Genomic DNA, 25,961 nt, shown 5'->3' with positions numbered 1-25,961 from the left:
TATACTCATGTTTTTAGGAGCGGAGGATAGTCTGTATTCATGTAGACAACTAGAAAACGATAGAAATTTAGGTGACACTAAAAAGCAATCAACCAAAATATAAATAAAATTATTTTATTTGAGACCAAGTTTTTACTGGGGGGGGGTCAATTTGACCCCTTCAGATCTATAAGAACTATAGAAACTGTGTTTAAACGCATCTCTAAACATCTACGGAGGTGTGTTATTGTTTAAAAGACTTGCGTTATTTTTTATTTCGTAAACAAAATTACAAATTAAATGCAACTCTGAAAATCAAATGCAAGTCCATCAAATCACATGGAACGCTGAAAAGACTTGCGTTTGATAATCATATGAAACTAGAAAATTGTAGGAAACTTCAACTCAATTGCATTTAAACGCAACTCTAAAAATCAAATGGAAATCCATCAAATCACGGAACGCTGAAAGACTTGCATTTGAAAATCATACTATACTAGAAAATTGTAGGGAACTTTTTTTAACTCAATTGCGTTTAAACGCAACTCTAAAAATCAAATGCAAGTCCATCAAATCACATAACGCTGTATTTAAACGTAAGAGCGTTGCAGAGAAGACTTGCGGTTTTTGTACGAAACTATATGAAATTTCGTTTAAACGCATCTCTAAACATCTACGGAAGTGTGTTATTGTTTAAAAGACTTATCGTAAGCAAAATTAAAAATTAAACGCAATTCTGAAAATCAAATACAAGTCCATCAAATGACACAGAATGCTGAAAGGACTTGCGTTTGATAATCACACAAAACTAGAAAATTGTATGAAATTTAAACTCAATTGCGTTTAAACGCAACTCTGAAAATCAAATGCAAGTCCGTCAAATCACAAGCAACGCTGTATTTAAAACGCAAGAGCGTTGCAGAAAAGACTTTCGGTTCTTGTACGAAACTAAAAACTGCGTTTAAACGCATAAAAATGTATGGAAGTGCGTTATTGTTGAAAAGGCTCGCATTATTTTTTATTTCGTAACGGAACTTTCGCCGTGACCGAACTTAGTCTGCACTTGCAGGGGAAAGACATCGCAACAATTACACGTTTCAAACTAGCGAAACGCATGCTGCTTCACAAAATGTCAATGAAAAAAATGATAACGAATTATTGTTTAAGTTCGCTATGCCAAAGTTTTGAATCTCAGTCCAAAGTTAAATTAGTCCGAAATGCGAAATCACACGCATATCTTCCCAGCAACGCACTTGAATTTAAATCACAAAGTTTAATGCAATTTTGGGGAATTTGCCTTTGATATTTCAAATCAAGTTTAAAACCTTAGTGTCTAGAAATGGGCCTAGGTTTCCGATCCCGCTCTCTCAAAATCTCTCTAGAGATTTGGGAATTGTGCATTGTCGTTACTAACCTGCGCAAGATTTATGCATGAACTAAAACATTATTGTTGCTCATGTCAGTAGGCATGTTTTGGCGGCAAAAGGAGTAAGATATGAGTAGCGATCCGCATCGTGATCCAAATCTTACTCTGTACAAGGGAAATTAATTTTCATTTATAAGTCGACATTCACGTAAGTTGACGTGTTTTGCTCAGTCCCGATTATGTCGACTTATTCGAGGTTGACTGTACATCTATTCTAATGAAAGCAAGAAAGTCTGAGTATTTCCACACTTCGTGTTCAAACTCTGCTGTGTCAGGATGGTGTCCAGCATAACGGCGGTATTTTTTGGATCCATTTTGATGACTATAAATTTTTTAATGGGGCAGCTTCTCCCAATTTGTTTGTTACAATATCCGTATGTATTAATTACTTGTATGCAATTCTTATGGCATTCAACATTAACAGTTTTCATCTGGCATTGACTTGTTATGACACCGTCAGTAACGCCGGTATGGCTTGTATTGGCCAGAGTGTCACAAAAATCTATAATTTCGAGTTGAATTGTTCGCAATTATACGTGTGTTGAGAGGTTTTTCATAACTATCATGTCAAAAATAATCACTAAAGGTATACAAGCTGTAACTGCACAAAACTTGTCATTTGGCAAGTACCAAGGTTACATGGACACAGTGTCCATGTAACATGGTATATTTTTTGCAGAATTATGCTACACAAAATTGCAGAGACTTATAATAATAATACATTTCTTTTCCTTGAGCGAGGATTACTCAGCATCCAAGGTAAAAACACCATTGCATTTTCAAGAAAATAAACTTTTGGGAGATGATACATAGTACATGTACCAGTGTTACATGGACACCGTGTCCTCTGTGTAACACTGGTATGAAAGGGGTACAGAAAATTGCATTCATGTCATTGAATGATTCTGTTTTTGGCTCAAATACTTTATATCAACATGGTATATTATGAACATATCTTTAAAATAATCCTTTTGTTTTAAAAAGGCCCCTTTTCTGCTTTTGAAATTAAGACATGGTGTCGTAACATCGGTAGATCACCTACTACTGGAGCCACACAAAAACACACACAAGAAATTTGCTGTTACTTGGTGCAGGAATATAGAGTTCACCATTTAACCTATTACCACTGTATCACATTATCAGATAGCCTAAGACTGTCTTGTTTTATAAGAAAAAATTATTTTTGTAAAGGCGGTATTTTTACACATTCTTCGAGTGATAGATCAAATTTTCCCTAAAAAAGATAATTGAGGACATGAGCATTTGATTCTTGGTTCATAGTGTGGATGGTATTCATTTGTGATATTACTGCTATTAAATTACAGTTCTCATGCCATTTCTTGGAGAAAAGGAGAAAGATACAAAACATTTTCAATGTGGTGTCCATGTAACATCAGTATTTACAGTAACTCTCATTCTCATCCAAGGAAATTATACGGGATTTTCAAGCAAATCCTATATGGAATATATTATAGTATGGCTAGATGTAACTATAAATGTCAGTCATTTTCATTAATTTGATGTTTAATTTTGGACCTATGTGTCAAACTTTGGGTCCCAACTTTTTGAACAATCCCATATGCAAAACATTACGTAACTTTAGAACGGTGTACCTGGACATTGCAAATATGGTCTCAAAATATGCGGGAGACTTCAATGACAAAAGTAATGAAACGACGCGGCAAAATCTTTGCGCGTTGTGGAATCGTAGCGCGAAATGTCGAGGGGGGTCAATTTAACCCCCCCCCCCAGTTAGAATAGGGTTAACTAATTGCGGTTGCTAGAGCTTTATGCACTGTAGGGTGCACTTGACAGCCTACCATGTTGACTCTATGCAGTACTCTTAGTATCTTACTTGTGTGGTGTGTACGTACGTGTACGTACTTGTGTGTGACAGTGGTGGTAGCGCGTATTGAGTCTGCAGAATGCGCACATGTTTACTAGTATACAGTGTACAATACGCAGCAGATGAGCGCGCAATTGTCGCTTGACAGTACGCGTATACATGCTACCTTGCCAAACTAGTGTGATTGATATGGATCGTGAATGACTTGTGTCGAAATGAGATGAAGCAAGAAGGATGTCAGCTGTGATGACGTCATCACGTTTAACATAGTTCCATCAAAATCGACTCGACTTTCTTTATCAACGATTCACTTTGAGTCATCTTGATTTAGAGCAGTTTTCTTCCGAAACCACTTAATTTTCATAAAAATTGTGTGGTCAAGCTACTTTTTCATGGCTGTTCTGTTCCCGGGCTTTTTGGGGGCCCCATACGACGGGAAAAATGAATTTCAGCCCAAAGGGCTGAAATTGATCTCTAAGGGAGAGCCGCCTCCGGTGGCTCTTATACGCACAAATATGCTAATTTTATTATGTAAAACCGGTAAACTGTAATTTCCTTGGAACAACAAGTTGACTGTTCGATACCGGAAATTTGCAGCTATCATCCTAAAACGCGAACGATGCAGAATAGTTGTGCGCTAAAGCAAGGGGCCCGCAACTAGCCACCCGCGCTCCCATAGACAAAGCATGTAAAAGACGTGTGTGGGTGACCGTGATGCTCCCATAGACAAGCACATAAAAGATGCGTGCGGATGACCTTGATGATACTTATAATAGACAGGGCAGAGCCAGGCAAAAACTGCCTTTTTTTCCAGTCAAGGTTTTCTCGCTTGATTCTGGTAATTTAGACCATACTTAACAAAATAAGCTTCTGCGCCATCTTGAAATCTGTCCCAAATCCAAGATGGCCGCCAAAAATCCAAAATGGCCGCCAGAGGACCTAAAAAGTGCCTTCTGTGGTTAAGATTTGTCTGGAAATGGGTTTTTTTAAACTCTATTTGATGATAAATGGTAAGAGGAATAAGATTCAGTGAATTAAGATTAAAATCAGTTTCTTTTTTATTGCGAAAATCCAACATAGCCGCCAGACGCAGCTCCCGAAATTAATAAATGTCATAATAACCGGAGGGCCAAACCCTAAAAACTTGCTTACTTCACAAGTGAGTTCCACTCTCTCTACAAACTAAGTAGACCATGCCTATTTTCAAATTTTTATTGTAACAAACAACATTCCACTGGTCTACCTCAAAAAATTTGTTACGAAAACCTCCAAATCCAAAATGGCGTCCAAGATGGCCGCCATATTTACTGAATTTGCTATTTGAAAGATAGAATTTGATAGAAACATCAGATTTCAACAGATGTGATGTCATATGAAAGAGAATAAAATTTCCTACAAGTTGATACCATTTTTATGGGAGATTGCTATAACTGGATTGAGATTTTAAGGAAAAATACTCATTTTTTGATATTTTTCTGAAAAAAAGGAAAATCATGAAAATGCTTGATTCAGCATAAATCAGAAAAAGACTGAAGGATTATCCTGAAACGTTTTAAGAATTTTGTTTAACATATAATTAATATTTGGAGAAAATTAGGGGTCAGTACCATTTGCGGTTCAGGAGTTATAATGTTTCAAACTTGAAAACTCACTATGTAAAAATTTCCACTTTAGCTGTGACAAGACCCTGTTGGTCGTAAAGAGAGTCTGCACACGCCAAGAGTACTACACGCACCACTGGCACTGACGCTTGCAGCAGTGCCAGTGGTGCGTGTAGTAGTCTTGGTGCGCGCAGACTTTTTTTGACAAACAAAGAGTTTGTGCCTGCAAACTAACTTTTCATACCAAGTGGTAGCTCAGGTGACGCTGATCGTTATTATTTCAAAGTACAGCTGTAGATCATTCTGATATGTTTTTATGCCTCCGCCAACGAAGTGGCCGAAGGCATTATGTTTTCGGGTCGTCCGTACATCCGGATGTCCGTCCCGTTTTGTTTTTGTCGATATCTCAAGAACCGTGTGGTGGTTTTACATCAAACTTGGTATGAGGGTATATCCTGGGGGATAATACTTTGTTTGGATTTTAGGGTAATGGGGTCAAAGGTCAAAGACCACAGGTTATTTTGTGAAAAAAGGTTGAAATTTCATGTTTTTCTCCATATCTCGCAAATGGTTAAAGGTATCTTCATGGAACTTAGTATATAAATAAAAAGAAAGATGGCGCCCTTGGAGTGAAGACGCATCCAACTGCAGGTCTCTCAAATCTTGGAAATATTTTGGAATTTAGGACATTCATTTGAACCTAAACTGCTGCAAACGACATTGTTGAGGTCAGTAATTTATTGTGACTACTTTCAAGCTATATTTGAACCAGCATGAATCCTCAACCAGTCAAATCAACTACTCGAAAAAATCCACCCAGGACAACCAGAGCTGGTGCTTCTACCCACGGCAACCCTGGTACACCCATCCCAGCAGTTACACGTCACGGCAGCCCGCCAATTTCGAACGCAGCATGCTCCACCAACCGTGTCTTGTCAGCGGTCTCGGAATCCATTGCTTCCGATAGCTCAGACAATGAACTCGGGGTTCCTAATACATCAAACATGGCTGCTTCACCATCGAACCAACCTGTACCGACTCCCGGACAGCAACAAGTGCACGGAGACGATACTACACCATTGCCGGCTAATCTGGAAAATTTCTTCAGAGCAGCGACGGAGCGATTTGAAGCAACGATTCGGAAGGCAGTCGACAACTTCATCAGTAAGCTGACCGAACTGGAGACGAATTTAGGCGCCTCGCTTGAATTCGAACGCAAACGTATCGACGACATGCAAAAAAATCAAGAGTATCTCGACAAGAAGGTCCACGACATGGAGAACGAAATAACGCAGCTCAAGTCGAAGCTTGAGTTACACGCAATGGCTGCAAACAAGAATGAGCGATTTTCAAGGAGGAATAACGTTCGAGTTATTGGTATCCCCGAAGCTCAAGAAGGAGAGCGCGAGGACTGCATTAAGATTGCTGAGGACATCCTCCAGAAGAAGTTCAACATCAACAGTAAAGTCGAACGCGCACATCGCGATGGTAGGCGATATGAAGGTAAACCACGTCATATTCTCATCAAACTACTTTCCTATCGTGATAAAGTAGATGTGATGCGCCGAGCGCGTGATACCCTAAAAAACGATCGTTACTTTATCGTTGATGACTTAACCCCCATCGACCTACAAGAAAAAAGGAAGTGGGTAAAAGAGGTCCAAACTTTGTACGCAACAGGTACAAAACTGAGATTTTTCAGTGGGAAGTGGCGCAAACATGACGGCATCCCATATAAATTTGAATAATGTACCTCTTGTTTCAGAGAAGCTAGGCCCTATGTGATTATTTCTTCACACAGTAATAATTTCTATTTCTCAGAAAATGCCAAATGCATTGAAAAGTTATATCTCATGTCTGAAACAAAATAGGCACTCATTGTCGGTTATATATTATATTAACTAATTCTACTATGTGACAGTATCTCATTACAGTGTATTACTGGTTTAGTACGCATGAGGCATAAAACGCAGACCGATTCAATGCATACTACTTGAGATTGCATAGATACTTGTTCTTTTTCTACAACCATTAAGATTCGTTTCACACCTTCCAAAATATGTAGTAGCATATCCTATGTAGTAGCATAATTTTGATTATCCTGTTTTGAGTAGCAATTCACGATTTAAATAAGTCAACGAACTTGGCTCATTCAGCCCTCTTGGCGTTTGCTTGACAGTGGTTATGTAACAGTTACTGCGATAACGAGGGCACCATATAGATTCACATGTTTTCATGCTTATGTTGCTTTCGGAAATTCATTATCTGTTATGCAAGGCAACCATTTAGATCTCAAGTAAATTTACACATGTTACAATGGAACATACCTGCTTGCTCACTGATTCTCTGGCTTGCTCTTGTTTAACAAATATGCATAAAATTTGAATATCTTTAGCTTGCAGGTCTAATGCTTCCCGCGGCCAACATACTCTGCCCCTCACTATAGACAGGGGTTAGTCTTATCGTAGCAAGCTTATAATGTGACCCGTTGTCGCGGTGCCCTGATGGAGTCGCTTATCGTACAACATAATTACGAAAAGGGATAGAACTAAATACTTTTAGTAAAAAACATTTCTAACTCTTGCAGCAAGTAATGGACGTTGAACTTTTGATATCGAAGGACATTTCACCCTCATAATTATTCTCCATCTCAATTACAACATTTTGCAATTTTCCTTATACATTTGGGGTATGCGACTTTATCGGGGTATTGTGCCGACGGGTCACAATCAGTGTATTCTCCAATTCTAATCAAATTACTATCGATCGATCTCTTATTCCAATTGATTTATGTAGTCAAAACACCAGTGATACTATCATAGTGTATTGAATTATTCAAATTCAGTTGTTGTTTTTTATTGTATGTGCGAAAAGGGGTAAAAACGCATGATACTAGATACATGCACCTTTCTGTTTGCTTCATTATTGTGCATGTAACATATAGGCAACATCCATTATTAAAGTTTTGTTGCACCCGATCGTGCAAGACGCACGATTCATTTTCAATTTTCATGATCGATCGATCTACTTATAATCGATCAACTTATTGATCGATCTACTTATTCCACTTGATTTATGAAGTTAATAACATCCATCATTAAAGTTTTGTTGCACCCGATCGTGCAAGACGCACGATTCATTTTCAATTTTCATGATCGATCGATCTACTTATTCCACCTGATTTATGAAGTTAAAACACCAGTGATATTATCATAGTGTACTGAATTATTCAAATTCAGTTGTTGTTTTTCTTATTGTGTGCGAAAAGGGGCAAAAACGCCATATTCGTAGCCTTTTGCTTTTTATTTCAATTGATAATTTTATGTCTTTGTTCAAACGCATGATACTAGATACATGCATTTTACTGTGTGCTTCATTATTATGCATGCAACATAGGCAACATCTTAAAGTTTTGTTGCACTCGATCGTGCAAGACGCACGATTCATTTTCAATTTTCATGATCGATCGATCTACTTATAATCGATCAATTTATCGATCTACTTATTCCACCTGATTTATACATTATGTAGTTAAAACACCAGTGATACTATCATAGTGTACTGAATTATTCAAATTCAGTTGGTTTGTTTTTTTTCTTATTGTGTACGGAAAGGGGTAAAAACGCCATATCCGTAGCCTTTTGGTTTTTGTTCCAATTGATAATTTTATGTCTTTGTTCAAACGCATGATACTAGATGCATGCACCTTACTGATTGTTTCTTATTATGCATGCAGCATAGGCAACATGCATCACTAAAATTTTGTTGTACCCGATCGTCCAAGATGCATGAGTCATTTTCAATTTTCAAGAGAAGCTTGAAATTTTCAAATGTTTACGGTCCCAAGATGTTTATTTACATAATAACAAGTCACAAACCTGTTCCAACAACTATCTGTTGGGGTATTCGGAAATTAAGAATTAGTGAGACTGTATTGATAACTATATTTTTTTCTGATATTTCTCGCATTCATACTATCGTGAATTTAGTTTTGAGAATCGCTACAGTATCTTATGCCAGATTTTGTTTCTCGCGAATTTTGATGTATATATTTCTCGAACAATTACAGTCATATTCGTCGACTTTTAGTATTCATTAATTCTGAACTATTTCCTCGTATTATTCCAATTTACAAATTTCTACAAACTTCTACTGAACAAAATAACAAGTTTTGTCCTAAATTATCATAGAAAGATATTTATCAGAGACTTGCAATATTTCCTGCACTTCACAAAGATAGTCTGCTATAACTGTCCGAATCCAGTAAAGCTAAACATTTTGTATCTTTCCCTCTCGCACGCGAGATGCACACACACAATAGGCAACCTTCCACTCATTCACTTGCACTCACCCACAGTACGACGCGCGTCTGTGTTCAATGGCCTCCATTTCTTCCGTCGTGTTCTCCTTTGAATAATGAATAACGAACCTGCACACGAAGGTGTGGACCAATATTTAACAGATCATCATAGTGAATACTTCACAATTGACGAATTCAATTCCGAATTTTGCCCCCAAACTGGAAATGATAGTCGATCTGTTCACAGTTTTTCCATAGATAAATACTTCAGCCTCATTCATATCAATTCACGAAGCTTGAATAAGAACTTTGAATCAATCGAAACGCTCTTAAACTCTCTTCACCATTTTGCCTTTTCCGTAATAGGAATTTCTGAAACTTGGTTGCATTATGTCTCCCCAAATATGTTTAGTATTCAAAATTATGATATGATTCGTGCAGATAGAAGGACTGGAAGAGGAGGTGGAGTAGCCTTGTATATACATAATCAACTTCGTTACAAACTCCGACCTGACTTATCCATAAATGGTGTTGAAAGCTTATTCGTCGAAATTATAAATGATAAAACTAAAAATATTATTATAGGTATTATTTATAGACCACCAAATAACGAAATAGATTTATTTCTAGACAGCATTGAAATTTTTTCAAATACAATTATTCATGAAAATAAAAGTTTGTTTTTAATGGGGGATTACAATATTGATTTACTAAGTACGACAAACCATAATTCTTCTAGATTTCATAACACATTATCATTAAGTAGTCTTTATCCTCACATTAATAAGCCTACGAGAATCTGTAACACCACGTCAACTGAGACTTTAATCGACAACATTTTCTCTAATATTATTGATAAAAATTATACTAATGGCATACTTTATTCAGATATATCTGATCATCTTCCCATATTTACCATTCACGAGCAGATTGGAAACGTTCAACCAAAACAAAAATGCTATAGAACGCGAAGAAAAGAATCTCACGAAAATATTAATTCATTAATATCTGATTTATCACGCGAACAATGGCAAGATGTGACTTCGGTCAATGACGCGAATCTATCTTACGAAATGTTTTTGCATAAATTTCTTTATTATTATAATAATCGTATTCCCTTAGTTAATAAGAACAATCGCGCAAAAATAAAACAACCATGGATTACCAAAGGGCTAATGCGTTCTATACTCACCCGTAATCGCTTATATAAAATGTCCTTACGTAAACCAACACCACAGAACAAAGCAAAATACAGAACATATCGAAATACATTAACCACATTAATCCGGGCATCTCGAAAGCGATATTATTCAGACATATTAGAATCAAATAAGGGCAGTAAAACCAAACTGTGGCGAACTATCAATGACCTCATTAAGAATAAAAAGAAAGAACTCCCGACCGTTATTTCCGAAAATGACCAAGATGTTAACGACCCTGAAATCATTGCAAATTGTTTTAATAAGTTCTTTACCAACATAGGCCCCAATCTCGCCTCAACAATACTTCCAAACGCTGGAAATTTTACAGATTACCTTCCTGAAAGTAATAATAATTCTTTATTTTTTACTCCCACGAATGAAAATGAAATACTGAATATTGTTCGATCTTTTAAGTCGAGTAGATCATGTGGCCACGATGGATTAAGTATGCACTTACTAAAACAAATAATATATTTTTTAGTAACCCCCATAGTACATATCTGTAACTTATCATTATCTACTGGGATCTTCCCAAATTCTTTAAAGATTGCGAAAGTAATCCCTATTCACAAAAAAGATGATGCGTCCCAAATAAAGAATTATCGTCCAATTTCATTATTGCCCGTCATTTCCAAAATCCTTGAAAAGATTGCACATGAACGTTTGTATAAGTTTCTAGTTGATAACCACATTTTAAATCCTAACCAATTTGGTTTTCGAAAAGGTTTTTCTACAGATTTTGCAATCATTCAAACTTGTGACAAAATTATCGATTCTATTGCGAACAAACAGCACGTGATAGGAGTTTTTATGGACCTGAGCAAGGCCTTTGATACAATAGACCATGGAATTTTATTAAAAAAGCTACATAATTATGGCATAAGAGGAATAGTTCTTTCCTGGTTCCGAGATTATTTATCCCAACGTCAGCAATACGTAGCATTTCATTCAAGTACCTCGTTTAAGTCATATATTACTTGCGGTGTACCACAGGGATCCATTTTAGGACCTCTACTTTTTCTTATATATATTAACGATATTATAAATTCCTCAACCCTTCTCACCTATGTATTATTCGCGGACGATACCAGTGTCTTCTACTCTCACAACTGTTTAAACACACTAGTGGATATACTTAATTCTGAGCTTGCAAAAATTTCTACATGGTTTAAATGCAATAAATTATCACTAAATATAGATAAAACGTGTTTCATAAACTTCAATACTTCACATTTGCAACCGATAATGCCTAATAACATTATTATTGATGGTATGCCCATTATTGGAAAAAAATCAACCAAGTTCTTAGGGGTAACCCTTGACTCCAATTTAAATTGGAATAACCACATTGATAATATAACCACATTAATATCTAAAGTCATTGGAATACTTCGGAGATTAAAATATTTTGTAACGGAAAAAGTACTCACTATGTTATACAATGCATTAATCTTACCGTATATTAATTATTGTAATGTTGTCTGGGGAAACTGTAATAAAACCAAAGTAAATGTTATTTTTCTTTTACAGAAAAAGGCAATAAGAATATGTACTAACTCACATTATTTAGAACATACTGATCCATTATTCCTTAGACTAAAAGTTCTTAAAGTTGACGATATACACAAATTTCAAACAGCAATATTTATGTTCAAATACACGCAAAATCTACTCCCACTCTTCCACAACGCATTTTCCCTTAACAGGGATGTCCATGCTTACCCCACGCGCCATCGTAATGATTTCCATTTGAATAACCCTAAACTCCTATTAGCTCAAAAATCAATTCGGCATAACGGGCCTGATATTTGGAATTCACTCCCTCTCCACATAAAACAGTGCACATCTCTCTATTCCTTTAAGGCAAATACAAAGAAATATTTCTTGGCACAATATCATACGGTACAGTAATCATTAAACATGTACCTCTTATACTCAACAACAAGGCAATATTTTGGTCCACCCCCTTTTCCCTTTCTTTTACTTTGCTGCTTGACCCTTCGCCCATATTATAACATATTCAATCATTTTCTTAGAAGTGCTGACCATCAACACTTTCGCGCTTCATCACCTGCACACGCACTCACAGGCACCACTCCTGTTTACCAAGTAATTGTATAAAACTGGATTTACACGCATTTTAACATGGCCCATCCGTATTAGTGTTCAAGTACTACAATAAAAAATGGTAATTTAACTCTGGCTGTCCGTCTGTTCAAGCACGGCTTATAACGGCGGCCCTCTGCATTATATGTATATATTATATATTGTACTGTGAATCAAGTCATTATTGGCCATATAAACATTTTGTATGTTATTTAACGTTTCATTTGTCTTTATATACAAAATATGACTTACTATGTAATATGTCAATAATTTTCAGAATTGTATTTGTGTAATTGAACCTGCCTTTGTTATTTTTGTATTCTGAAAGAAAATATGAAATGCAGAAAATAAAATCTTTTCAAAATGAAAAAAAAAAAATATATATGCTTGTACCGATGGGCAGTGATTATCTAGGAAAGTTGGGGGTCATGGGTCAATGGTCAGGTGGGGGTCAAAGGTCAAGTTCAACTCCTCAAAATATCACTACTTATATTTATGCAATGCCTGAAGGTTTGTTTTTTTAACTTGATGTATGCATGTATTACCAAATATATATTCTGTGGGAAGTTTTTGCCAAAAGGTCAAAAGTCAAAAGATCAAAGGTCAAGTGAAAGTGCTTTATTGCACTTTTTCCTCCATATCTCGAAAGTAACTCGAGGTATCATCATGAAACTTACATATTTATGCATGTTCTACCTGACAGTGATTCTCTTTGGAACTGTGAGGTTAAAGGTCAAAGGCAAGGTTTAGATAATGCTATTTTACCATTTGATACTGAAATTATACTTTTTCTCAATACCCTGAAAATTACTCAATGCATAAACTAATGAAAGGGTCAAAAGTCAAGTAAAAATCATCAGTTCCCCAAATACCTGCACTCTGACGTTTTAATCATTCATCCAATTGAACCTAGTTCCAGGAAAGTGAACATTCAGCACATTTGTGGCAAACCTGTCATTTAAATATTTTGCCAATTGTGTGAAACTGTCATCACACATTGCCAAGACATTGTACTATAGACCTACTAGGAGAACCATGCATTATGGCGGAGGCATACCAGTCGCCGTAGCGACATTTCTAGTTTTTTGTGCTAAGCTGTCAACAGTTATCAATGTTACGGTTTCTTGAAAAGAAATGGTGATATTTTCGTATGTTTTAGGCTTCATTATATATATATATATATATATATATATATGTATATATATTTTTTTTTTTATTTACATGGTAGAATGTTTTTTGATACAACTAACCTGCACATGTAAATCGAATGTGATATCTCTTCCAACGGTAAAGGATACCTTTAGTGTGTTGCGTCAGATTTTTAGAATTTCTTGTATTGCTGTCTATCATATATATTGTCCTTGTTTAAACCATATTGAGGGTTTTTGTTTTTTTTGGGGGGGGGAGGGGGGTGGAGCTCCTTTTAGTGTTTGGGTAAGGCCCGATCTTTGATTTAAAAAAGAAATGCTTCTGTATCAAAGATATGCTTTTGTACTTGTATGTTACTCTGCAGTTGTAGAAACGTGAATGATGATGGCATATGTGTAATAATATCTGATCCGTACATGTCGTTGAAAGCCCTTCTGATCCGAGCACCCCCCCCCCCCTGAAAAATCCGACATTGCGGCAATTTCTCAAAGTTGCTTTTAAATGTGTTGTGCGAAATTACTTTTCAGTATGTTGTTCAAATAACACTGTCCAAAATGATTATTCAGGCTGTATATTCACATTTCTGAGGGGCCCACATTCTACAAGACTTGTCTTTTTAGTGGGTCCTTCCATTTTTCGAATTATCCACAATGTTTACTTACTTCAAATCACTCGAATTTTATGATAATCTGTAATGATTGTAAGGTGCTACAATTATTGTATTCTTTTCATCCTACATAGTTTTGAGCACCTGATTTTCTGTTACCAAAAAAGAAGAAGTGATGTTTATATGTTCTTGTCGAAAAATGAAATAAAACATCGAATTGAATTGAATTGAATTGAATTGAATTGAATTGAATTTACAAATAAGCATGCTGAAAGTGTATTCACTGTGAATAGATTTTTCTTAAATCGTTTTAGGCTGATTTCATGTGGGTTATAGTGTCAAAATTGAATTGAACTAAATGCCATTGGTAGATGTGTTCACATTTTAGATATCAGGATCACTCGAGAGTGGAAATGGGCAATTCCGTGGTTAGTAACGTTACATTATAGGGACATTCTCATGATTTAGATTAGACTCATTTCTCTATCTGTGGATGTGAAGTCTCATTAATGTCACCAGAGATCATTCTAGTGTAGACCTAGAACAGAGCAAAGAATGAAATCATTTCATGAATTATTTTAGAAGAAAGGTCTGCTTTTAATGCCAGTTAGTAACGTTACAAAAAAAGGACATAAAAAATTGATGAGCATCTTTGAACAAAAAGTTTGCTAAAACTGGTATAGCTTGAAATATATCAACACTTATTTTTCATTTCTAGCTTTAAGGGCAATATCTGCCCCAAATATCCTTTCTCATTATAACTTTGTTTGAAAATTAAGTACAAAAATCGTGGTTAGTAACGTTACGGTTAGTAACGTTACGGCTTGTCCAGTTTTTACAGAATTGTGTGTTAACTCAAATCATTACATGTTTCCTCATGAGAATGCAAAGTTAAAGCTAAGAAACATCAGATAAGACATGAAACTCTTATTTCAATCATCAAACTCATGCAGTATAGTACCATTGTACTTGTACATGTTAAAAAAGACTAGAAAAAAGTTTTCATAAATTACAAACTTTAAAAAAAAAGTACCACTTTTAAAGACTAGGTCAAGTGATATCCACAGTTTCATAACTTTGCCAATCACTGTTCATCATGACTCACAGTAATTCACAAAAACAGCCTGTTTTATTGAGCAAAACAGTTAATGTGTCCCTTATCAACAGTACCTTTAACAAAGGGGAAAGAAATCAAAGAGCAAAAACTAATGTACCTGTATGTAGTATGTACAGTGTGTGGCCAATTGTGGTGTGCGTAGTCATTGCACAATAGGAATCCAGCATAATGCAATGTTGTGTATTATTGTGAAAGTAGTTTAAGTCATATGACATTAACTCAAATAATTAGTTGAATTCATGTTTATTCAAGTGTAGAGACATGTGTTTTTATTTTCTTTTAGACCAGTTTGAATGTCAAATCTCTGCATTGTTCTGAAAACAAAAGTCTGTTCGCTGTACCTGAAGCATAATTAACCCCGACAAACTATTGTATGATAATTTCAAATTGGGACAGAAAATTTGAATTGACGGCCTCAATTGTTTTTAACACTACTTTCCACACAAAATGCTCTGCTGGCCCACAGATTCCATCAATTGCCTCTTCCCATGGGAAGTGGTTTAAAAAAAAAAATCGCTCAATGTGCACCTTGTGAGCCTTCTTTAGTGATGCAAATGCTGTAGACCCCCCCCCCCCCAACATTTCCCGCCATGATTCCGCAACGCGCAAAGATTTTGCCGCATCGTCTCATGACTTTTTTCAATGAAGTCTCCCCCATATTTTGAGACCAATTTTGCGATGTCCGGGTACACCGTTCTACAATTATGTAATGTTTGGCATAAATGCATGTCGACCTGAAAACAGCTCAAATTCATGACATCGTGTGCAAATCCAATGCAAATTGTGTTTTTTCGTTAATTTGATATTAATTAGATTGTTTCAACCTTTGACCAGTGAAATTAATCAATTGTAATGTAGATAAGCTTGAAAAAGTGCCTGCAACAAATTTTGGCAATAAAAAAAATAGAAAACAAAAGGTAAAAAAAATTAAAATACATAAGAAATTAACAAAACAATAAAAGACAAAAAAAAACTAATTTTGATTTTGCTATTTTTTTTGCAAGAAAATTGTTTGATGTGTCTTGAGGAACTCTTACACTAAAATTTAGCAATCCTTCAGTCTTTTTTATGGAGTTATAGGTGAAAATATGATTTCATGCGTAAATTTGCATAATTAATTTACTAAAAAAAGAAGCCAATATCTTTTTACTGTATGACCACATAATCTTGTAGTTGACATCTGGCTCTATCATCAGGCAAAATTTTACCAGACCAGGACCTGTCCATTGGAGTCTTATTCACTTATTTCATGGTTAGTAATGTTACAATACACACAGACTGTGGTTAGTAACGTTACGTGGTTAGTAACGTTACACATTTTGACTGCTGTTATTTCTAGCTTCTATAATGATTAGTAATACTTATTTTTATATTTATGTTAGTCATTGGACACAGCAGGAAAAATTGAAATATTATCATTCATAGACACTTTATACTCTCTGGAGGTAAATAATTTCACCTTTTGGTTAGTAACGTTACATGACTGTTCGATGGTTGGGGAAATGCACACATGTTTGCATTTTGAAGACATGTAAGTTGATTTTACTTAATTTATCCATGAAAGCACTGCATTGCCTCTATGAATTCAATATTTGTGGCTAGAAAATGGCATTTAACTTGACTAGCTATCTACTTTACCATTATAGAGATTTTGCTGATGAAATTCAATCTGAAAGTTTACTTGTTCAAAATTGGTTTAATTCAATCCCTAAAACTATCAAGATACCCTGAAAAAAAAGTTTTTCCTGAATTATCAATGTGTTCTTTCTGAAGTCAAACACAAAAATCAAGGAAAAAACCAAATTGAAATTTTATGGTCATGTCCCTCTATTTGTTCATTTTCATTCCTTTTAGAGTGATCTCAGGGATCACTCAAAGAGTGACGAGTGATCCCTAAGGTCACTCTAAAATCAGTGAAAATGAGAATTTTCACTCAAAATTCACTCCAATTTTACTTTAAATTTACAGATTTCCATTACTAACTCCTTCAAAAATGAAACTTCCACTCGATTTTTTTTCTTTTTCGGAGTAGAATATCACTGGTTTTAAAAATATCTCCATAAAAACCCATGACGGTTTGAAATAGCACTACAATGTTCAAAATATATAAAAACTATAAATAGATAGCACAACAGACAAAATTGTACCAAAATTAAAAGAATACATTTAATTTGGCGCAATAAACTATGTCAGCTTAGATGGCCTGCAATCTTGAAGTTTTTGAGTGATTGATCCAAATTTTGTTTTAAACTTTCTATAGCATGGTTGTTTCAAGCTTGTACCTCTATTTGAAAGACATTTTTTGCTTCATCTCATCTGCTCCAGAACAATCTACTTTGAAATGATAGCGATCGGCGTCACCTGAGCTACCACTTGGTATGAAAAGTTAGTTTGCAGGCACAAACTCTTGTTTGTCAAAAAAAGTCTGCGCGCACCAAGACTACTACACGCACCACTGGCACTGCTACAAGCGTCAGTGCCAGTGGTGCGTGTAGTAGTCTTGGCGCGTGCAGACGCTCTTTACAACCAACAAGGTCTTGTCACAGCTAAAGTGGAAATTTTTACATAGTGAGTTTTCAAGTTTGAGACATTATAACTCCTGAACCGCATATGGTACTGACCCCTAATTTTCTCCAAATATTAATTATATGTTAAACAAAATTCTTAAAACGTTTCAAGATAATCCTTCAGTCTTTTTCTGATTTATGCTGAATCGAGCATTTTCATGATTTTCCTTTTTTTCAGAAAAATATCAAAAAATGAGTATTTTTCCTTAAAATCTCAATCCAGTTATAGCAATCTCCCATAAAAATGGTATCAACTTGTAGGAAATTTTATTCTCTTTCATATGACATCACATTTGTTGAAATCTGATGTTTCTATCAAATTCTATATTTCAAATAGCAAATTCAGTAGATATGGCGGCCATCTTGGACGCCATTTTGGATTTGGAGGCTTTCGCAACAAATTTTTTGAGGTAGACCAGTGGTATGTTGTTTGTTACAATAGAAATTTGAAAATAGGCATGGTCTACTTAGTTTGTAGAGAGAGTGGAACTCACTCGTTAAGTAAGCGAGTTTTTAGGGTTTGGCCCTCCGGTTATTATGACATTTATTAATTTCGGGAGCTGCGTCTGGCGGCCATGTTGGATTTTTGCAATAAAAAAGAAACTGATTCTAATTTTAATCCACTGAATCTTATTTCTCTTACCATTTATCATCAAATAGAGTTTAAAAAAACCCATCCCCAGACAAATCTTAACCACAGAAGGCACGTTTTAGGTCCTCTGGCGGCCATTTTGGATTTTTGGCGGCCATCTTGGATTTGGGACAGATTTCAAGATGGCGCAGAAGCTTATTTTGTTAAATATGGTCTAAAGTACCAGAATTAAGTGAGAAAACCTTGACTGGAAAAAAAGGCAGTTTTTGCCTGGCTCTGCCCTGTCTATAACAAGTATTCCTAATATAACTTTCAAATTTTCGCAAAAAACTGCTTGTTTTTCACCACAGTTTGCTTGTTTTTGGTAACCCTGCCAAATTTCAACTTTTTTAAGGGATACTGAACACAGTCCCTGGCATAAATTTTTGTTGAGTGCGCTTGTAACAATTTAAAGCAAGATGGCAGTATTCAGGCCCCTGGCAAGGTGCGGGCACCTCACTATACAAGGAGCGCCGTGGTACACTTAATAGTTTTGTGCAGTAGGGCCTAGTTCCAAAATAGATGAAGTCTTGAGTGTATCTTTTGGAACATTGTGTGTCAATATAATGACATTCTTAATGCATATTTAAGATAAAGAAATTATATAAGAAATTTTGCCCCCCCCCCCCCGAAAAGTGGTTTTTGTGTTACCTTCTTTGCCCTTGGTGCCATGATTGGTACAGCGTGTCTTTGATTGTTACACACACATGATTTGTATGTGCTGTAGGTCTAATACAACTTCATTTATTTGAACGCGTCAACAATACAGTATCACCCATAAGAATCATGTAGCTGTACCAATCATGGCACAGCGCTGTCTGGAGGCAAGGCTGACAGTAACTATACACAGCCCTGTCGCTGTATACAAGTGTCGCGACGCACGGGACACCGTGTGAAGGTTTGTGCCTGGTCGGGCTAGGCTGACAGTATTAGAAATTCTAGGTACATATCTCTGTGAGCTCACTAGTCATTTGTAATATGGCTGCTGTTGAAATTACGACCAACTTCACTTGCACAAAAGATGACTATTCACCATTCAGTGCACAACAACTGGTAAAAGCGGTCCAAAATGAGGATCTACGGCAGAATACGCCATACTTACCTATACCATATCGCTTTTCCTTCCCTACCTGCTTTAAAACCGGCAAAGGTTCTCTCTAGTAGAGAGAAACAAGAAAAAAAGGGTCTGTGATGGTACACTAACCTCACAGAGTTCCCTTTACTGTATAACGGGAAACCTCGAACCTCTCACTATAAAAGGCCACGCTAACCTCGTATCCTCCTCTTTCCTTTGCCGGCGCCTGATAGGCAGTCGCCTGTGATTCTACCGGCTATCAAACATGTTATACAAACCTCTCCGACCACTTCGCATTTTTGCTTCTCTAGGTGTTCTACAGTGTGTACAATAGATCTGACGATGTCGGAGAGTAAAGGAAAATCGGGAAAGAGCGACAGGGCGGAGAGTGGCCATCACAAGGTGGGCTCTCCTGCCACTGTCGCTCCAACTCAAAATTCCGTACGGGATGAACCTCCCAATAAGCCGACTGCTGTTCGAGGGAAAAAGGAGGAAAACACGGAGAAACAAAGAATCCCTCCCAAATAGCCGACCAAAGTTCGGGGGAAAAACATTCACAAACCCATGAATCAAAGGTTACATGTACCTCCCAAAAAGCCAGCCAATGTTCGGGGGAAAGATAATCATGACAAGGGCAACAATAAGTCGATAGATCCGCCAGAAATATCGAACGGCAAAAAAACAGTTGCACAGACCACGCACGCCATACAGAACATTACAGACCCGCTGTATTCGAAAGTAGAGGGCGCTCTACCTGTAACAGAATCCAACATGAAATCGGTCACGTAGACAACGCTTTGAACTCGACACAAAATACAGCCAGTAACTCGAATCCAGGCCCGCCTATCACCCTTGCAGAACCGTCAGTGGTGGCGGCTTGGTTCATTCAAGCCATCCAGATGGCTCTCCAAGGAAATAATCCGCCTTTTGGGGGGAAGTTTGGACACGTCTATTCCCCGTTTACTCAAGCGCACTGGCAACAACTACCTGCCCCGACGGACCCGGGGAAAGCTCCTCCCTCGCATCGCTAGACTCCGCGGGAAGATCGGCGAGACGTTCGCGCCCACGGGAATGGGAAGGAGCACGAAATCGTAACCGTGGATCGAACCCGAGCCTTCCACGATCATCGGGCCTCTCGCGCTATGCCGTTTCTGTCCAATTGGATTCTGAATCGGACTCAGACTTGGGCTATCATCGTCCTGCTGTGGCTTCTGGTTGCTGGAAAAGAAAACGTCATGATTCAACATCCGTCACATCTCAGGCTTCACCAGATAGAGCCTACAAGCGACGGAAATATTTTCACCTCAGCCTCTGCCTCAGAGAGAAGCTCTATGGTCAACACTGAAGCTGTCTCCGACTCAGCCAGGTCTATACATGCAGATAATTGTTCGAGCTTCAGACAGGGAATAGACTCTAAAGCTAGTAGTTCCCCACCCACGGCAGCCGAGCTCATCACGAAATTTTGGCCCCAATTGAAAGCCAACCCAGGGGAACATCATGAGGTTCCACAACCCATTTTTTGTCTGGAATCGGATCTTAGCTCCAACAAAGGCAAATCAGCGACCTGTTCTGTGAAATTGGATGCACCTTTTGTTTCATGTGTGAACCATCTCAATGATAAGGGAAATCATCTTCGGCCAATGCGCAGGGAGGTAAGTAAGAACTTATTTGGCGACAAAGATTTCAAGGCCTTTTTCAAGGCCCCCTCTGTGCCTGAGACAGCCATTCGTGTGGGAGATTCCAAGGCAAAACGTTTGCCGTCAAAGCACAATCCTCTTCGTACAAACAAATTTCAGAAATTTGAATCCCAGCTACTCAATGTGGAACGATCAGCAAGAACGTCTATGCGCCTAGCTACCTTTCAGACATACCTCCTTACTGCGCAACGTGAAGCAGACAGGCTGAATATCTCTACAATGGATCGCAAACACATTGCTGACCTCATCATACAGATATCTGAACTGCAATTTGAACAGGCAGCGCGGACAACCTTACTCACCACACGAGTCAGAACAGCATGGGTTTTGGAACAACTACAAATCAAAAAGAATGCGACGACTCTCCTAGAAAAACTACCAGTGCAAAGAGAGGATCTGTTCGGGGGAAAATTCCAGAAAATCTTGGACTCGTCCCTCACAGCTGCCTCGATGGCAGACAAGACGGTCTACAAACTGTCTGCCATATCAACCTACCACGCATCCAAGACCCTCCCTGACACGCGGTATAGGGAGACGCATAGGCCTAGCTATAATCACAGTGGCCTACCCAGACCTCCTCCGTGGGAGACAGGAAAATCACCAAGGGGAAAACAAAACGAAAGATATTTTTCGTGACCATGCCAAGCAGCAACCAAGCCGTCCACCCTTCCAGAACCACAAGCAATTCTGACTACTTTCCGAGACCACAGCGAGAACTCCACGCAGTAGGGGGGAGACTAAAACACTTCGAAAAAAATTGGGACAACATCATTCACGACAAGTTCGTTTTGAACATAATCCGAAATGGCTACACGATCAAAATAAATCCAAAATATCACAAAGCTTCCAAGTTACTACGGAAGGTTACCCCACTCCCCAAAAATACCTTGCTCAGAAAGAGCCTGCTCAAATTCAGTCACTGGAAAGAAAACAAGCCATCAGACAAGTCTTTTCCCGCGACGGTCTCGTGCAATCTCCAATCTTCCTCACACTGAAACGCACAGGCGATTACAGGATGATTCTAAACCTAAAGAAACAAAATCGCTTTATCCCAAGCCGCCCCTTCAAGATGGAAAGCCTCGCCAAAATCTTACCCCTAATTCATCACAACAAATGGGCCGCCACAATAGACCTTTCTGATGCATATCTTCAGATCACGTACCAGTGGCCCCACACTCTCAAAATTTGCTGGGTTTTGCAATAGAGAAAAAAACATATGTTTATGAAGTCCTACCATTCGGTCTTCGATCATCCCCTCGGGTATTCACCCTCATTGTTCAACTGGTCGCATCAGCACTAAGAAAGAGAGGGATCAAAGTTTTCTACTATCTCGACGACTGGCTAATATTGGCACTGTCAGAGGGGATGCTAAGGGACCAGCTACAGACCACGATCTCCCTTGTGACCAGCCTCGGATTTCTCATAAACTGGGAAAAATCCAAAATCAACCCAACTCGGGCACCAGAATTCCTGAGAGAGGTCATCGACATTCCACATCTACGAGCCACACCAGCACCGCACAGACAGAAAAAAGTAAGAGCCTTGGGCCGTGCTCTTCTATCACATCAGAAATCCTCGCTCAGGGATTGGCAAGTATTCTTAGGCTTGCTAGCCAGCCTGGTAGATGTGGTGACACAATGTCGAATGAGGATGAGAGCGCTACAACTACACCTCCTACAATTCCAATGCCCCCGCAGACAAGACACATGAAAATTCTGATGACTTCCAAGACTCGGGAAGCGATCAAGTGGTGGACTCAACCACACTCCCTAGAGACAGGAAAACTCTTCCGGGACCCCCACCCAACGAGGACTATTCTGACAGATGCTTCCAAACATTGCTGGGGAGCTGTTTTGAACTCGAGCCAAGCAGGGGGCCCGTGGGACCCGCAAGAAAAGGAATGGCATATCAACAGACTGGAAATGCTTGCGGTAAAACGTGCACTCCGACACTTTCAGGGGTTAGAAGGGAAATCAGTGCTCATAAAGTTGGACAACAGAACAGTAGTGACCTATCTGAACCGACAGAGGGGAACTCGATCACACACTTTGCAACCTAACAATGGAAATTCTAACCTGGGCCAACAAGAGAAATATCCATATCTGTGCCTCACCTCACATATCCCAGGCAAGGACAACTACATTGCCGATTTCATCTCAAGGGGAAGCTGCCTTCCAACAGAGTGGATGCTTCAACCCAGTGTAGCGAAACAAATGTTCAACCAGTGCGGTCAACCATCCATCGACCTATTTGCCTCAGCCCTGAACAAACAATTGAGAACATACTGCACGAAACATGAGGATTCCATGGCTCTGGCAGCAGACGCTTTCTCTATCCCATGGAGCAATGTTCTGGCCTACACATTTCCCCCTTTTGCACTGATCATGAGAGTACTAAACAAGGTCCAAGAGGATCAAGCAAATGTGCTACTGATCGCCCCATGGTGGCCCAGACGACCTTGGTTTCCAACCCATGTGAGCCTTCTGAGAGCACACCGATAATCCTCCCAGTCAGGGAGGACATCTTGAGCCAACCATGGACAACACAGTACTACCCAAACCCATCCAATCTGTGGCCAATAACAGGAATTCAGGAATTGAGGCAGGACTTTCATTGAGAGCTGCCGATTTTACATCACAGTGTCTCAGAGTGTCAACAAGAACAACTTATGACTCACGACTGCTGCACTACACTAGATGGTGCAGAGAGAAGGAGATTGATCCAAGCAAAGCATCTCTAGGTGAGATCGCTGACTTCCTCATTTACCTTTATGATAAGAAACTGTCAATTTCCACCATCAAAGGTTACAGATCTGCCATTGGAGTCATACACAACGGGTTTCCGAATGGGGAATCCGTGTCCTCCTCGATTATGTTAATGAGATTGATGAAATCCTTTTTCCTGAATAAACCCAACAGGAAAATGTTATCACCAACCTGGAGTCTCCCCAAGGTCCTTCAGGCCCTGGCTCGCCCCCCATATGAACCTATGCAGGAAGCAACTCTGAAAGAGTTAACTATCAAAACCTTCTTTTTAGTAGAGGCATCCTCTGGACAGCGTCAAAGCTCCATTCATGCTCTTTCTTCAGAGACGGGACACTTATGCTGGGAGAAAAATAAAGTGAGACTTCTACCACGTGCACGATTTCTGGCGAAAAACCAACATGAAGCTTCACCATCGTTAGAAATTGTTCTCCCCTCTATATCTTCTCTTTCTTCAGTTCCAGAAGATAGATTGTGGTGCCCTGTCCGGGCTCTCAAATGTCATGTTCACAGGACTCGGGAACTTCGATCTTCAAGACAACTTTTTGTGAGCTATCAGGCCCCACATGGTGCAGTGTCACGTGATTCCATCTCTCGCTGGATAGTAACCGCGATAAAAGCAGGTGGTCAAGAGGCCCTATTTGCTGACAAGATCCAAGCACATGACACACAGGGATTAGCGGCCTCCTGGGCACTTTTTAACAGGGGCTTCCATGGAAAACATCATGAAGGCGGCATACTGGGCTAATGAGAATACCTTTACTGCCTGCTATTTGTCCGATGTCATCCAAGCAGAAACTAGCTTCGCAAGGGCAGCCCTCAAGGGATTCCATCACTAGAAGTGGGTAAGTGTATCTCACACCCTTTGTTTTTCTAGCCTTTTCATACTGACCTTCTTCACATGTTCATGTCGCCAAGAATATCATGCATGTGGCACTATTTCACGCTAACCTATACCCATTTCTTCCCACTGCCAAAAGAATATGTGGTACTCTGGTATGGCGATATGGTATAGGTAAGTATGGCATATTCTGCCGTAGATATGAAATTTCAGTAAGTGAAAATCAGATCTATTAAGTAGCCATACTTACCTATACCAAACCCACCCTCCTCCCCTCGATGGTCTCAAAGTTTGGGCGCCGACGGAGAGAGGAGGATACGAGGTTAGCGTGGCCTTTTATAGTGAGGGGTTCGGGGTTTCCCGTTATACAGTAAAGGGAACTCTGTGAGGTTAGTCTACCATCACAGACCCTTTTTTTCTTGTTTCTCTGTACTAGAGAGAACCTTTGCCGGTTTTAAAGCAGGTAAGGAAGGAATAGCGATATGGTATAGGTAAGTATGGCTACTTAGTAAATCTGATTTTCACTTACTAAAAATTCATACCGTGTCTTAACTCGCCTGCTAATTTCCAGCTTGAAATCTAGTTTGGCAAGAGGTCACGAAAATCAAAAACATTTTTGTGAAGCTTTACTGGTCTTTACTGTCCTGTTTACTGTGCATTTTAAGAGGTAACAGGCTGCATCTTTCAAACATGATATATTATAAGGCTTTGAATTATTTTTTAGCTTCAGTGTGCCAAAGAATACTAGGCTGTACCAATCATGGCGTTGTACCAATCACAGGCTTGTTACTCTACAGTTTATTTACAGATATTTACAAGCACATAACAAATATGAAGTAGAACACTAGCCACTGTGCTTTGATCAACCATGTTGGTTTCTAGTTCTAGTTTTGGCATTATCGTGAAAAATTACCCCATGGGTCTTATTCCGCCCGACAGACTTGAGTACACAGTAACAGACACGATATTTCTTATTGGAGGTAGTTATTGGAGGTAGTTCCGGCCTAGTGATATCGATACTGCATCGGCATCGTTGGTTGGGGTTGTTTTTCACG

General features: G+C 38.5%; 3 protein-coding genes across 7 annotated transcripts in view; all 3 read left to right on the top strand.

Annotated features, from left to right (window-relative positions):
• The window catches only part of LOC139734683 (homocysteine-responsive endoplasmic reticulum-resident ubiquitin-like domain member 2 protein), a 136,394-nt gene that overhangs the window by 9,029 nt on the left and 101,404 nt on the right, over positions 1–25,961 (top strand). The window lies entirely within an intron of this gene.
• LOC139734678 (uncharacterized) lies at positions 20,749–21,939 on the top strand. The gene has a single exon (XM_071645465.1). It carries the CDS (start codon positions 20,749–20,751, stop codon positions 21,937–21,939), a length of 1,191 nt encoding a protein of 396 aa, XP_071501566.1.
• LOC139734674 (uncharacterized) lies at positions 21,901–25,880 on the top strand. Its single transcript, XM_071645461.1, has one exon. It carries the CDS (start codon positions 23,839–23,841, stop codon positions 24,811–24,813), a length of 975 nt encoding a protein of 324 aa, XP_071501562.1. The 5' UTR covers positions 21,901–23,838; the 3' UTR covers positions 24,814–25,880.

Source organism: Diadema antillarum, unplaced genomic scaffold, assembly GCF_040938485.1.
Source record: "Diadema antillarum isolate AM-2024a unplaced genomic scaffold, OU_Dant_1.0 seq00000539_RagTag, whole genome shotgun sequence".
Classification (NCBI taxonomy): Eukaryota; Metazoa; Echinodermata; class Echinoidea; order Diadematoida; family Diadematidae; genus Diadema; species Diadema antillarum.
Note: the sequence above shows the minus strand (reverse complement) of the source record. Positions and strands in the feature narration are given on the sequence as shown.

Excerpts from the sequence above, each read along its gene's own strand:
- LOC139734674 (XM_071645461.1), top strand. The coding sequence starts at position 23,839 with ATGGACAACACAGTACTACCCAAACCCATCCAATCTGTGGCCAATAAC.
- LOC139734678 (XM_071645465.1), top strand. The coding sequence starts at position 20,749 with ATGCCGTTTCTGTCCAATTGGATTCTGAATCGGACTCAGACTTGGGCT.